Genomic DNA, 16,304 nt, shown 5'->3' with positions numbered 1-16,304 from the left:
ATACTAGTGCCACTTGATGTCAGTCAGCAGGAGCACAAAAGATATGCTTCCATATATACCAATATCAGACAAAAGCTTGACGACATGAAAAACGGAGGAGTTTGGGACAAAGTGCACGACACGCAAACTCTGATTTATGAGACTCTGAGGGATGCCCCGCACTGTGTAAAATATGGGACTCTGAGGGAACGTCCCGCAGAGAGTTAAAAACTAGACTGAGGGGAGGGGAGGGGGGGGGCAACAATGTGCATTGGTCCCGTACGCGCTGACGTGTTACTTTTCAGTTTGGTTTTTTCCTTTGCAATGGATGGCCAACAGCATCGTCAGCATTTTGAATCCTGCCAACAGAACGTGAAAAGAAAGATGCAGCTACGCAAGGAAATCGCTTCTAACGTTTATTTCGTTTATTTCCTTTTTTAGCAAAATCATTAGAAGAAAATATAACTTTTTATGTAGCCCATGCTTCACGATGTCCTGTCTGATGTGGCGCTTGGATTGCCACCACTGTCATGGCGAGAAATGGTATAACATCACAAGCAGATCATGCCTCGAAGTTTATCGAAATGCTTGTACGTAAAATCTGTCTGGAGACGTGATTTCTCGTGTGAACAGATTATGACATGGCAACCACAGTCCCTCAACCTTAGCCCTGTGTACGATGCTGTGTGTTCCTGGCGTTATACGGCCTCTCACATGTAGTCTTGTAGTTTGTATAATGTCGGGAACACACAGCACGGTATGCAGGGCTATCTCTCAATCCACTTATAGACACAGTGAAAATGACTATCGATATGTCCATCGATATCGATAGGCAGTAAATAGTAGTCCTCGTTTGTGTACGTTGCACAGGCAGACTCACTTTCTATGTTATTAGACACACACGTTTGGATTATTTGTCCCGAATTTAGTAGTATTGTGCTGTCTGGAACCCTGATATAAGGCGTCGTAAAATGTTGCAAATTGATAAGTGCTGACAAATTCTGCGGTGTAACCACGGCACTCGAAGACATTAATTTGGTTGATAAAATGTGACATTGTTATCGGGTTTCTTCGACTAGGCTTTGACGTGATTTTGACTGAAAGGTTTATCGTCATGTCGTTATGTTTACTTGAAGTTATGTGCGTGTTATGAAAAAAGGGTACTGAGAACATCGGACTATCGTCAAACCAGAGGCGTCTTACTTATTTCTTTTCCGCATACACGTTGTTAGTTGGAACCTGATTGAAAACACCGTATAGTCACGGTAAAACCAGCAGAGTACAGCTTAGAGTAACTCTTCAAACAAATGTCCCGACGTGATCATATCATCTACCGTTGATCTGAGTCAACATCTAAGCGAAAATTTCGATGACAGATTTGAGGCCACACCATCAACTTAACAAAAATCAGTTGAGGAAAGACAAGTATGTCTGATGATTCTGGAAGCTACGACTCGACATAGGGACATTTTACAGAGAAAACTGCTTATATAAACTTCCAGAGTTAAACATCAGCTCAACATTTGACTCTTGCTGATTACAAAAGCTATTGAGGAAATTGCATTGCGGTAATTTTTTTGGGCAACAGGCTCTCGAGGATCTAAAAATTATAAAGCAATCATTGCAGCTATGAAGTCAGTGTACTGGCTCACAAAAGACGATTTGGCAATGTTGAAATACGAATCACTGTTTAAAACTATTTGAAACTCTAGAGAGTGGATACATCATGGGATAATCTACGATCAGACAGAGGCAGAAATGTGAGATGCAATATGATTGTTCTTTGAAAGCAAGCAGTAAACCAGCTCTGTTGAAGTGAATTAAGTGCCCTCTCAGAAAAAAGGCACAGATATTTCTGCAGTCAAGGAACTAATCATTTGTCACAGTCATCGTCGATTACTGTACTCCATGCCACAGACGCATAACTTCAGTAGCCTGTCAAGGTGACGGATAGCAAGGCTTAGAATGCTGCTATAACTTTTTAAGTAAAGTTCTTGCGCGCAGCAGCGGACACCTAGTTTCTCCCAATTTCTCTTTAGCAGTTTATCCGCTTCGAAAGCGACGGCAACGGCATGAGTGTAATGGCCGACAAGAAAAATCAAGTTTGAGTACGACTAAGACGTGAAGTAAATCTGTTGACTATGTGATTAGGCCAAAGTAAGTAAATTCTTTGTTTTGCGTCCACTCAAAATCCTAAAAGGTATGCGGGTAAGCGGCTAAAAAACACACACAGAAAATTTAACACAAAATTTGTTTGCCTTTATTGGACAATTTTTCTCAAACCACATGAATACTCCTGTCATAGTGTGACACACTTTGTGATCACTGTATGCATTTTCATAAGAAATGGATCAAAATAAACAGCCATTCTTTGACGTTTGCTTTTCTGTTATTAGTTTTAGATTTCTTTCTTGTGCACTCAAAGTGTCCACATGTCAATACCATTGCACAGCAACTTGACAGCCTCATCAAATTACTTAAATCTGGACAGTTTGAGGAATGGGTACACTATAACAGTATACAGTAGCGATCTTTTGTCCTCAAGTTCTTGTACGTTTTTTTTTCAAGTTTCCTGTAATGTCTGTGCTCTGATGTAATGTCACAGTTTTGCTGAAAGGTGTCTGTTTTGAAAGAAAACACCAAACAAAAATGGTAACTTGTAGCCTCTGCATTCAATTTTAGAAAGATGGGGCATCAGAGAGAAGAAAAATTGGTGATATAATTGACAAAAGTATTCCCTGTAGCTTCCTTGGGACCATCCGTAAAACCAGCACCTTTCCTTTCCATCAAATAAAAGAAAACATTTCGCAATTGTCAGTCTCCACACACAGACTCATCATACCCAAATTTAGGTGGAAGCTTCTCATCTATATTCCTTGCACTTTCAAAGTACCACACCTCAGATTGATTGAAAAGATGAAGTATCATGGCATAAATGGAATATTCTACAGTGGGTCAAAGCATGATTGACAAATACAGAACAGCGAGTAGTCATAAATGGAGCATCATCTGAATGGAGAATACGTCACAAGTGGTGTCCCAAAGGGTTCAGTTCTTGGACCAGTACTCTTTCTAATCTACATCAATCATACTGGCGGTGAAATTAGTTCTGAACTCAAAAATTTACTGACAATACAAAGACATATCATCCCTTGCGAAATTGTAGTGATCCTTAAATTCTACAAGCTGATTTGGACAAGCTACAAAAAATGAGTGAACACTGGCGGACGCATATTAGCTACAACAACCCCTTCAATAAATACTCAATGAACAATATTTCACTGGGACGTACAACTGAAGAAAATGACTTGGGCAATCTACTTCATTCTACCTTAAAACCTTCAAGCAAATGTGATAAGTTTGCAAAAAAGCAAACAGAATGTTGATCTCATCAAACGATCATTGTCGATCAAATCAAAAAAATGTCATTCTTCGTCTTTACAAGCAACTTGAGAGCCCACAGCTTGAACATGCAGTACAAGCTTGGTCACCATGGCTACAAAAGGACATAAAAATCTTAGCACGGCAACTAATACCTAAACTCCAACACTACAATTATCAAAATAGACTTAAAAAGCTTGGTTTAATAACACTTGAACAAAAAAAGAATTCCCGGCGACACGATTCAACTCTAGAATTAGTTTTCAAAGGCCATGACCACTGTAACCTTTTTCACTTGAGTTAGCAGCCGACTCGAGAACTTGAGGACACTGTCCCAAACTTCGTAAACTAACCGTTCGACTTAACACAACACTGACACAAGAAAGTACTTTTTTCAGCAAGAGTTGTGGACATCTGGAATAAATAACCAGCCGATGTCATTAATGCAGAAAGTGTGACCTCCTTCAAGAGCAGCTACGACCGCCTACTACAAGTTTGAACTTTCACAAAGGGATTCTAATATACTTTCCCATACCCAAACTGAACAAAAAAGTACGTAAAGGCCTTTCGTTTACACGACTGATCACTGGTTTATTTTTTGTTCCAAGTTAAAATGGACAAATTAACCAAATTTTTGGCAAACCTAAAAGACCAATTACCAGGGATAGGCTCAACACTTTCCGATTTTTCGGTCTGCCATACTCTGCATACTCTCTAAGTCGTGGTACCCAAGTCCAATCGCGTTAATCGGCCGACTGAATCTCTCTCTGTTCAAGTCCCGATTGCTCACAGTGACCATGCCTTCAAGTTGCCGTGCAAAGGTTTCCTGTTTTTTAACTTCGATTTTTTCCCTGCTTTCATCCATTTTTTATCGTGACGACAAAGCCACAACAGGCAAAGCAACAACAAACAGGGAGAACGTGAGGCCCCGGCGCGCGTGAGGCTGAGAGTATCGACATGGGTAAATGTGTAGAGAGTACTGTTTTACGTCACCGCATGGTCCATTAGTGAAATCTGACTGCCGTAAAGGAGTTTTTCATCGCAAAGTTAAAAGCCACAACTTGTTTTTGCGACAAAATAGCGCCACCAACGGCGAAATTTAGAAAGGAAAGTTTGTGTTTTTTTTCCGAAAAATCTCCAAAAACCTAGGCGCGCGCGGACGCAAAACAAAGAATTTACTTACTTTGGCCTTATGTGACAGTGACACTGACAGACATTAGGGAACACTCAAATGCCCTGATATTGCTGTACATCATATCAAGTGTATCATGTGATTGTAAAAGTTATCCAACATTAGATATGATTTACTTACTTTAAGTCCATGTGAATTTCTTGTGTTCAGAGAAAATATTTCGTTCTCTAATTGTTTATTTATTTATTTGTCTGTTTATTTATCGAAATTTTGACTTTTCTAGTCTTGGGACACAATGTCCCCACCTTCATTAAAGCTTACTGTTAGGCTGCCCGTAGCCTACAGCCCCAGCACAGGGAACACGCAACTCTCTTCACCTACACGCCTTTCGATAAATTTTCACGTAGTACATGCAGTTTTAGCGACCTGCAGCACAATGTTTAGTAAGCCCGATCTCCATTGGCCCGATCGTGATTTTGTGCTATACCAATGCACATTGTTGGGGCGCCCCCGTCCCTCAGAGTCAAGTTTTTAAATCTCTGCGGGACGTTCCCTCAGAGTCCCATATTTTACATAGTACGGGACGTTCCTCAGAGTGCCATAAATTACAGTTTGCGTGTCCTGCACTATGTCCCTCACTCCTCCGTTTTTGATACCTCGAAATACCTGGCAAAGACCAACAGTTGTCCTTGAAAGAAAACCTAATGAATTACGGGTCAATCCATAGGAATTGTCTCCTGGCTGCATGGGGTGCAAATCATGACTTGCAATATGTTTTAGACCCACATGCATGCGCTGTATCATATATTAGTAAATCACAAAGAGGTAGGAGTACATTACTGGACCAAGCATGCAAGGAAGCCAGAAGGGGAAATATGGAATTGAAAGCACAGATTAGACACATTGGTAATAAATTTCTCAGAGTTAATTCTAGGATGCGCCATTGCGCAATTCGCGCAATGAAATCTGGAATGGCCCTCATTTCTACGTTTGATGCGCCACTAAGGGTGCAACATTATGTCTCTGAATGGGTCGATCACGCAGAGTTCATGTAGTTCATACATTTGCGTAGCTCCCCGAAGGTCATTACCTCAGTCATTGTGTGTCATGTAAAAAATTCAGTTACCCATTGACCTTTGCAATTAAATACCCACTACAGCATATATGGTGGTGCATAGGAAGCTGGGTAGAAAGGACCGATGTAGGGGCAAGGGTGTATTGGAGGCCGCACGCAAGTGGCATGGCCGATGAATGTAAACAACGGTACTGGCCACTGCGTAATGTTGTAAAGCTAGTCGCCACTTGGATTTTTAACGCCGGTAAAGTTGATGAACCCAGAATGATCGGACAGTCCCTTAAATTGAAGCGTTTGCAACGTCTACCGTCCATGCAAACAAAACGTTGAACACTGTAAGGAAAGCATCCGTGCTTGGCCAGCCAAATGATCGTTTTGAAGAGCAACAACACATCAAATATGTTTTAGGTTGGACATTTCTTGTTTTCCAGAGTAGCCAGGTCTATGCATAGAACAACACCGCTGTGTAAAACCCTTTGGTCAGAACCAATGATCGTAAATTTGCTAATACATACAAGTTATGTTAAACAGTTGATGTATCGATCACTTTATTTAGGTCGTACGGGTTACACTCTCATACTGCATCAGTGTATGAGAATTGTCAATGCATGCAAATAGAGGGCCACTCTCGGAGAAATCCTACGGGTGTGCTAAGCTTTGATTATGATCGTTTCTATAGTCAAAATCACAGTCCTTGGCAATTTGTACAGTTGTTTAAGTCCGACATATCAATAATTCATCACATTAGTCACGCAAACAATTGAATCAAACTAAACGGTTAATTTGCTGTTGCCATTGTTGGGCCTGTAGCGTAAGTACGGGTAGCTGCTACCTCCATGGTACAGGGGACAACTTTGCAGTAGGCTTGGTTGGTTACAAGGGCCCGATCTCTGTATTCTCCTTTTCTTGACTTGATAGACTACAGTATTTCCTGCAGAAAATTCAAGGTTTTTACATGTGTGATGATGATGGTCCCCGATTTTCTAAAATGGCCCCCTTGGGACAGGTGTTGGAGTCAACAGTGGCCCCTTGTTTTAAGTTCCTGTGGACGAAGTCCGGCGGGGACTTATAGATTGGGTCCCGTCCATCAGTGCGTCCTTCCATGTCACATGTGTGCGGCGTCCGTCCATCCGCAGCCATTTCTCAGACACTGCTGAACCAATTTTGTTCAAACTTGGCACAAAGGCATAGCACTATGACCTACAGATGCACATCGATTTATTTTACGATACGATTCAATATGGCCGCAAGGTGGCCATATTTTTGCAATTTTTCATGTCTATGAACCATAACTCAAACATCCTTGAACCGATTCTGTTCAAACTTGGCACAAGGGCAAAACACTATGGCCTACATATGCACATCAATTTATTTTGCGATACTATCCAATATGGCCGCAAGGTGGCCATATTTTTGTGATTTTTAGCTACTATAGACTGTAGTCTATAGAAGCTATTGGGATGGGTATCCGTCCGGCGTCTGTCGTCAGTCTGTATGTATGTATGTATGTATGTATGTCCGTTTGTGAGGCGTCCGTCCACTCAAATATCTTGAGAACCGCAGTACTTACTGATTTGATATTTGTTGTGTAGATGAAAAATATGATTTTGAGAAACTTTTTTTTTTTAATTTTTTGATATTGTTGAAAATAGGCAAATTAATGCCAAAAAAGGTGTTTTTGGTAAAAAATCTTCTTCTTCATAACCGCTGGTCAGACAGCTTTGTTATCTGGTATACAGGTCCCTAGGGATAACCCAACTTAGATTTGTTCAAATTGTGATGAAATATGCAAATGTGTATTTTTAAGGAATTTTTTTGTCATTTTTGGTCAAAGTTTTACTTACATTGTATGTAATTCTTGTACTGTATAAACCCTATCAATTCACCCAGAAAAAAATAATTAATATGATTTTAAATAATTGACTTAATTAGGAAATCATCAAAGCCAAAATAATTTTAGTGTGGCATTATCAGAAAGTTCAACTTTTTTTGACAGTTCATAGTGAATTGAGGATTAAAACATGTAAAGGCAACTTTCCTGAATCCCAACTTTGATATATTCTGAACCACCATTTATGTTATCTAAAAGAAATTGCTCATAATAGTTTGTCATGATAGGGTGGTCAAATAAATAGAGATAGAAAAAGTTCTAATTTCCATTTATGGTTGACTTGGTAAGGATAAAATAAGATTACTTTTTGAGGCAAAAAATAGAGTGGTCAATTAAAAGAGTGGTCAAAGTGATAGGGTTTTTATGGTAAAGCTGGGCTGTAAGATTCCTCATGTGCTATTCATAGCAATTATGCAATCTGTGTAAACAGTGCAATGAAAGTGTAACATGATTCCTTGTAATGCTTTTGATGACCTTGAACTTCTTAAGTTTCAAACATTTGTCTCTTCAGTGTGCTTTCTCTGAGTACGTACAGTCTCAACTGATTCAACAGAACTTACTTACAATGTTAATTTGAAAATTAAAACATGCTTGGTTAATAGGATGAAAATACTGATATATAATTAAAAGATAACCAGCTCAAGATTCTTTATAACCTGACAGATATGCTGTTTTTTTATGACGTAAATCTTGATTTGAGCAAGTTTTGTTTACTTTAATTAGAATGTAATTAACTCGTTTATTTGCTATTATAGATTAATATAGTCTGATGAAATATGCAAATCTGTATTTTTACGGAATTTTTTCCGTTTTTGGTCAGGCCATCCTGAAATGAGCTAGCAAAGATATCCACCTTTTTCATCAATACATGTGTCACAAAAGGTTATTCTCTACATAACACAGCAGAGCTCTGTCAACTGTTGAGTTGCTTGTTTTTTCAAAACCGCTGGTCAGACAGCTTTAATATTTGGTTTACATGTCCTTAGGATGACCTTAGTGAGATAATTTCATACAGTCAGGAAATACTTAATTTTGTATCCATGTCTATAGTAGCTTCAGGGACTTTGGCCTTATGTTTCATGTCTTTGAACCATAACTCAAACATCCTTGAACCGATTCTGTTCAAACTTAGCACAAAGGCATAATACTATGCAGTGTTTCCGCTGCCGTTCGCCAATTAGGCAATTGGCGAATGGAATGTCCATTTGGCAAATTTTTTTGAAGGCCAGTTCGCCAACCTGGCGAATCCAAATTCCTAATGCGGAAGTGTTGAGTCACTGCCACTGTTTTCCCACTTGGCCTAAGGGGTTTAAAATGGGTGGTATTGCGCACACTCTGTTGACTTTTAAACAATAGTCTAGGGGGTAAGTTGAACGTTGCTAAAACGTTTTTAATGACCCGCCATGATTGATTTGAATGGCATGCATGGTGCATTGACGGGTCGCTTGCATAATGACCTCTTACGGACAGAAAAGCCTATTTGACTGCGGAGTGTATTCAAAGGCCACCACGGGACAAAAACCAGCTGACACTGATCAAAGTTCAACAGGGCTATGCAACCAGATAGCCAGAGACCCTGAATCGCGACCGGTAAACTCTCAGTCACAGGCGAGCTCCTCTGCCTGTACAACTCCAAGTGAAAGCAGCAAGAAAGGCCAGAAAATCGTGACAAAGGGCACTGCTGTTGAGAAGAAATGGAAATTACAGGAGGAATGGTTTGTCGAATTCCCTTGGTTGATTTTTGAGAAAGACAAACAAATGGTTTTCTGTAAAGTGTGCCAAGCAGCAGGGCAGAACAATATTTTGACATCTGGTCGGTCATATGAAGTTGTTAAAAAAGACAACTTCACCAAACATGAACGCACTGCAGGGCACAGATTGGCGAGTTAAGCCCCCAAAGCAGCTCATGACATGAAAAAAGCAACGGCCTCTTCCTACAATAAGGCAAAAGATGCCATTCTCCATGCGATGTACAACGTTTATTGGCTCAGCAAGGAGCATATTGCAAATGGAAAGCTTCAAAGTTTGAATCGACTATGCCGAGAGATGCATGTAAGTATTTCTTTTTAATTTCCCCTCATCATTTGCACGATCACAGCACTTGTGTAATGCAATGTGATGTATAAACTTTATAAAAACAGAGTGCAAAACTGTATTTCTATTGACAAAAAAGTTTATGCAGATACTGAACTATCACTGTTCTGTGAGACTTGGAGGTAGTACTGAACTGTCGTCTACAGTATGAAGAGCTTATTTTTAAATTTTTGGCCATGTTTTTGTGTGAATAAGAATAGCAACAGCGAAATTCATGTGTCTTGTTGATTGTTGTTAAATTGTCAAACAATTCTGATAAATCATGTGTAAATAGTGAAAGATGTGTCTTTGATTTGACCCTCAATAATTCTTTTCACTTCGAACAGGGCATCAAAGAACTTGATGTTCTAGGTTTGGATGATCGTTCAACTTACAGTCATAGCGATTCCATACGCGATTTCCAACAGGCCATATCAGATGTCATTGAGACAGAGATGCTGGATATGCCTGGTTTAAAGTTGTATTCCCTCATGTGTGATGAAGGCACAGATGTAGTCTGTCTACAGTACCTGATTATGTACATACAGTTCATGAAAGCTGGACGGCCGGAGAACCACTTCTTCAGCATAAGGCTACTTACAGAACATGCTACTGCTGAGAACTTATGTAACATTATTAAAGAGACACTTGCTCAAAAGAACCTGCCAACAAGGAACTTGATAGCCTTATCTACTGACAGTGCTTCCGTTATGATTGGCACCAGATCTGGTGTTGCCAAACAACTTCGAGACGTCCAACCATTTCTAATAAATATCCATTGCATTGCTCATAGATTAAGTCTCTGTAGTTCACAGGCAGCAGATAAAACAAAATACTTGGTCAAATATCAGGAAATTGTCAACTCCATATTTTATTACTTCCATAATTCCCCCAAACACCTCCGAACCTTGTCAAAAATTCAGTCAGTCTTGGAGGAAAGCAGTTTGGCATTTAAACCAATATTTCACACAAGATGGCTTTCATTTGGTGCATCCCTTCAGGCACTAGCCCAGTCCTTTGAAAGTTTACTTGTTTGCCTTGAATCTGATGCTGAACAGACATCAAACTACAAGGCACAAGGGCTAGTCAAAAAGGTTAAAACATATGAATTCCTTGCCACAACCATGTTTATGTGTGATGCAATTGCTTTGGTAAACAGATTATCTCTGAGTTTCCAGAAACAAAACATTGATCTCTCTAATGTCAAACCCATGTTAGATGCTACTGTAGCAGCATTGCAGCAGCTAAAAACTGCACGAGGCCCACTCTATTTAGAGTTCTGTAAACAAATAAATGATGATGGTAATAGCAGATCTACATGCAAGTACAAAACTTGTGAAATAGAAAATTGTGTTGCAGGGAAACAGATGTTTGATGAGGCAAAAAGAGAGTTTATTGATAATATTACAAAGAATATCAGTGATAGATTTCCAGACAAGGCTCTCCTGTCAGCATTTTCAATTCTTGATCCACAGAATTTGCCAACAGAAAATAGCCCAGAGTTTCACACATATGGAAATGATAGTTTGGCTGTTTTGCTTGATCACTTTGGCAAGGATAGATGTGATGCAGCTGGAGAAAATCATGAAGCTTTTGTTTCACCAAGTTGTGTGGAAATAGAATGGTCTATGTGTAAATATGAATTGTCAAATTACGAGAATAAAACAATGCAACAAACATGGGAAATTCTGTTAAGCAGAAGACAAGAGGAATACCCAGAATTGTGTAAATTAACTCAGATAGCTCTTTTGATTCCAGTTGCAACTGTAGACTGTGAGAGAGGTGTGAGTCAATTCAATTTGATCAAAACAGCTGTTCGCAATAGATTGAGCACTGAAAATGTTGAAAGATTAATGAGAATTGCAATTGAAGGCCCTGATATAGAGCAATTTGACTTTCAAAACAGAGCTTTCACTGTTTGGTCAAATATGAAAGACACAAGAATATTTGGTTCTGGTGTACTTTGTAAACTAAATGAACATGAATCATCAAGTAATGAGATACCTTTCAGAGAAGAACTTGTGGAAAAGCTGAATTCTGTTGTACAGGGTTTAGAGAGAGATGATGGATAATTGTGAAAGTGAATCACTGGCTCTAGATCTGTCCAAGAAAGTATCTTGATCTGTCAGTGTGGGGACAGTGTTCAACAATGTGTTGATACAGTATCTTGATGAAAGAAATAAAAAGTTGTTCACATGACTGTGTTAAAAATATGTGTGTGTACATGTGCATGTTGTTAGTCCCCACGGACACCGTCCGGGGGGGACTTATAGGTTTGGTCATGTGCGTGCGTGCGTCAGTGCATGCGTCCGTCCGTGCGTCCGTCCATTCACGCAGATATCTCAGAGATGCCTTGAGCGATTTCATTCAAACTTGGTACAAGGATTACTTCATATGTCATACAGATGCACGTCGATTTGTTATGTGATACGATCCAATATGGCTGCCAGACGGCCATTTTATTACGATTTTTTTCATGTACAGAGCCATTACTCAGGCATGTTTCAACAGATTTTATTCAAAGTTGGTACAAGGACATTGACTAATGTCATACATATGCATGTCAATTTGTTTTGTGATACGATCCAATATGGCCGCCAGGCGGCCATTTTATTACGATTTTTTTCATGTACAGAGTCATTACTCAGACATGTTTCAACAGATTTTATTCAAAGTTGGTACAAGGACATTGACCAATGTCATAGCTATGCACATCAATTTGTTTTGTGATACGATCACATATGGCCGCCGTGCGGCCATTTTGTTACGATTTTTTCATGTACAGAGCCATAACTCAGGCATATCTCAACCGATTTTATTCAAACTTGGTACAAGGACATCGACCTATGTCATACACATGCACATTGATTTGTTTTGTGATACGATCCAATATGGCCGCCGTGTGGCCATTTTATTACGTTTTTTCATGTCCAGAACCATAACTCAGACAAGTATCAAGCGAATTTATTTAAAGTTGGTACAAGGAGATTGACCAATGTCATACATATGCTTCTTAATTTGTTTTGTGACACGATCCAATATGGCATCTGTGCGGCCATTTTGTTATGATTTTTTCATGTACAAAGCCATAACTCAGGCATATCTCAACTGATTTTAATCAAAGTTGGTACAACAAGGACATTGACCTATGTCATACATATGCACATTGATTTGTTTTGTGATACGATCCAATATGGCCACCATGTGGCCATTTTATTACGATTTTTTCATGTCCTGAACTGCAACTCAGACATGTATAAAGAGAATTTATTCAAAAGTGTTTTTATCACAGACCTAATGAAGAGGACTCTTTTCTCTCTGAGGACCTGTAATCAAAGTACCCATCAACAAGTGGGGACTGTGTCATCAACGATGACTTGTTTTCTTTGAAACATACCACCAGGTCACAGTGTTCTCCCCAGAGCATTAAAAATTGAAAGCTTTCACTATTAATTTTTTGGTTAACAATATAAACTCATGACCATAACAATTGAATGTATTGTTATGCAAATTAGCAGCTATATGATTTTTCCCCCTTGAAAAAAACTCTGTGGGTCATGCTCATACTGAAAAATTTTGGTTACAAAATGGTGGCTAATCAGTTTTGAGCCTAATTAGCCAGTATGGCTAACAGAAAAAATTAGCCAGAGGAAACACTGCTATGGCCTATATACGCATGTCGAATTATATTGCGATACGATCCAATAAGGGCGTTAGGCGGCCTTTTTGTTTGCGATTTTTCGTGTCTTTGAACCATAACTCAATCATCCTTGTAACCATTCTGTTCAAACTTGGCACAAAGGCATAGCACTATGACCTACAGATGCACATCGATTTATTTTGCGATACAATCCAATATGGCCGCAGGGTGGCCATATTTTTGTGATTTTTCATGTCTTTGAACCATAACTCAAACATCCTTGAACCGATTCTGTTCAAACTTGGCACAAAGGCAAAGCACTATGACCTACAGATGCACATCAATTTATTTTGCGATACGATCTAATATGGCCGCAAGGTGGCCATATTTTTGTGATTTTTCATGTCTTTGAACCATAACTCAAACATCCTTGAACTGATTCTGTTCAAACTTGGCACAAAGGCAGTGTTCAAAATAATCGGTGGCAATGGTGGCATTTGCCACCAAAAACTGTCAATCTGCCACCAGAATTTTTTTCTGGTTGTATTTTTCTGCCACTAAATTTTGGGTCATCATGTCATCGATTCTACGGCTTGACACTGAAGGAACACGCGTTGTCTGAGGGCAGAAAAACTCGTTAGCAAAAAAAACCCCAAACTAATTGCAACATTTTGGCATGAATGAAAACATAGCGTGAATCCAAACTTGTAATTGGCTACTCTCCATATCGATGACAGCAGCTTTTGTACACTTGACATGTTGTTGCCCATTGTGATAGCCGCATATGCAGTCATAGGGCATAAGATAAAAGCATGTTGTGACATTTTGAAAACAAAGCCAAACTGCAGCCTGCGTGATTTAAATAATAATAAATACTTGCAATTCATTAGCCAGTGCAGGGCTCAAAAATTCATATCCCCCGACGCCCGTGGCTAGTGAATTTTGCGGTCGGGCAAGTGAAATCAATATCTTCCTGTCCGATGGGCATGTGCACCAGCAGTTGAATTAACCATGGAGGTAGCAGAGACTACCTCCATGAATTATAGCTCTGGACAATTCTAGCTTGAAAACGTATTTCATTAGGTCTGTACACATCTACAATAAGTCCTTCAATTCTCAGAAGAGCTTTCTGAAAACCCTTGAAAATCCGCCCGACATCGCAGAATAATCGTTCTTGCTGTTGTAAAACACAAAAAGTCGTAAAAATAGAGTTTTGCGACATGTTCTCTCCAACGACACGGAGTGAACTCACTGTTTTGTATGTGTGCCGTAAAGTGGTATGCGCTTGACAGTGGTTGCCATTCTCTTTGTGCAAGTTTATGAGTCGTATGACAGTCGATCGGCTTCACGTGATAGTGTAATTGCACCATGTGCTTTGTAAATGGATGTAAACTTACTTGAAGCCATGGATCTTGGCAATGCTTACTGTTCAACGTAAATCAACACCCAGTTGAAAAAGTACAAGTTTACATCGTAGTCGAAACGGGCTCAGTCGACCAAGGAGGCCACATATTGCAGCTACGTAGTGCGTGAGATGCACACAGTTTCAAATTACGTGACCTTGGTTGTTAGGGATGGGCTCTCACTAACAGAAAACAAATCTGCACTGAAGAGTAACGAAAACGGTACTTGAATCTGCTTTCTTCACGAATACATTTATCAAAATAAAACTTTGAAAGACTGCTGTGTTCAGTGAGCAAACATGTAAACAGGTAAAAGGGTTGCAGATGTACATGTGCGTATGCATTGGCAGATAAACACAAGCAGAGCAGTTGTTTGTGATCTCAGCTTGATAATAAAGAGCGGCAGCCAGCCATGCACATTGTAAATCACACAATCTGCAAAGATTTTGATTGGGATTAGGTTGTGGAAAAATTCGAAATTCAAAGATGTTTTCTAGATGGCCAAATCTACAGAAAAGACTAAAGTATTCTCACATTTTTTCTGCGACATTTCAAATTTGGTAATAGTCCTTCATTTTAACAAGATGTTGTTCATGTTTGAATCTGTTTTTTCCCACTTTGAATTCACTTCATATGGCAAAACTCTTGCTCTCTGGTATAAATTACTAATACAGTTATTAGAAATTTAGGGCAAGTAATTTTTCCTCTTCGGCAAGTAAAAATGAAATTCACGTGTCCCACGGTTGGTAAGTTTGAAAAAATTTTTGAGGCCTGCAGTATGGGTTGACTTTTGTGACGTGTACCATAGACCCTCGAGAAAAACGGGACAGGCAACTGCCGAGGTATCTTTGTGGGATCTATCTTGGAATATATTAAAGTTTATTTACCAAGCGGTCCCCGACAACAATACTTCGTACTTAACACTGAATCTCATTAACGATCAAACTGACGTTCTGAATATGTACACTTTGCTCTTGCATGGCACGTTCCGAGTAATGACACGGAGAATTTGAGGGTTTTTTGATACTAGTCATGGTGAATGTTCTGGTAACGATGAAGATCACATTTTGGATTCTAGCCGAAGCCAACGGGAAAAACAGACGATAAAAACAGTGTACATTTAGCCATAGACGCTGCAGAAAACTCTTGCTAGGTATCGACAATATAAGTTTACATTCCCTACCATAAAAATCTCCGATAACAACAAACATTTACAAGTTAGACAGCTTTACACTTCCCCAGTCCTGCGAAACGAAAATCTGACCTTTATTTCATCTGTCACGCAACATTTGACGAAAATCAGGAACATAAAAAATGACTACTCCATCGGAGCTCAAATACACGACCTCAAACATTTTGGTACTGTTTGAGCCTAAATAAACACCAAAGTTCGGATAAGCTACACATGTGTACATCCGCAAAGTACTAGAAAATGTATTTGTAACACTGACTTTCGTTGTCAGGAGAAACTTTGCGAAAAATCGGGACTCTCCAACGGTTGGTGAAGTCAGAAGCGGTAAGGTAGAGATGCATTTACACAAAGCTGAACGCTGTCCTCGTAAATTTGGCCGTTCACAGTTTTCAAACAACAACATTTCAGTAGTTAACATACATACTTTACCGAATCATGGAGCACTCCTCGCACAGAAAATATTCCGAGGGTTAAAAAAAACTGCAAAAACGAGGGAAAATTCGGAGATACACGGACGATTGCGGAATGTAAACAACTC

General features: G+C 39.4%; 2 protein-coding genes across 3 annotated transcripts in view; both read left to right on the top strand.

Moving 5' to 3' along the window:
* LOC139144580 (ERO1-like protein beta) overlaps nt 1-16,304 on the top strand; it is a 306,244-nt gene that overhangs the window by 25,714 nt on the left and 264,226 nt on the right. The window lies entirely within an intron of this gene.
* LOC139144578 (zinc finger protein 862-like) lies at nt 8,845-11,744 on the top strand. Its single transcript, XM_070715301.1, has 2 exons — nt 8,845-9,510; nt 9,879-11,744. The coding sequence occupies exons 1-2, from the start codon at nt 9,370-9,372 to the stop codon at nt 11,601-11,603; spliced, it is 1,866 nt and encodes a 621-aa protein (XP_070571402.1). The 5' UTR covers nt 8,845-9,369; the 3' UTR covers nt 11,604-11,744.

Source organism: Ptychodera flava, chromosome 11 (genome assembly GCF_041260155.1).
Source record: "Ptychodera flava strain L36383 chromosome 11, AS_Pfla_20210202, whole genome shotgun sequence".
In the NCBI taxonomy this organism is placed as follows: domain Eukaryota; kingdom Metazoa; phylum Hemichordata; class Enteropneusta; family Ptychoderidae; genus Ptychodera; species Ptychodera flava.
Note: the sequence above shows the minus strand (reverse complement) of the source record. Positions and strands in the feature narration are given on the sequence as shown.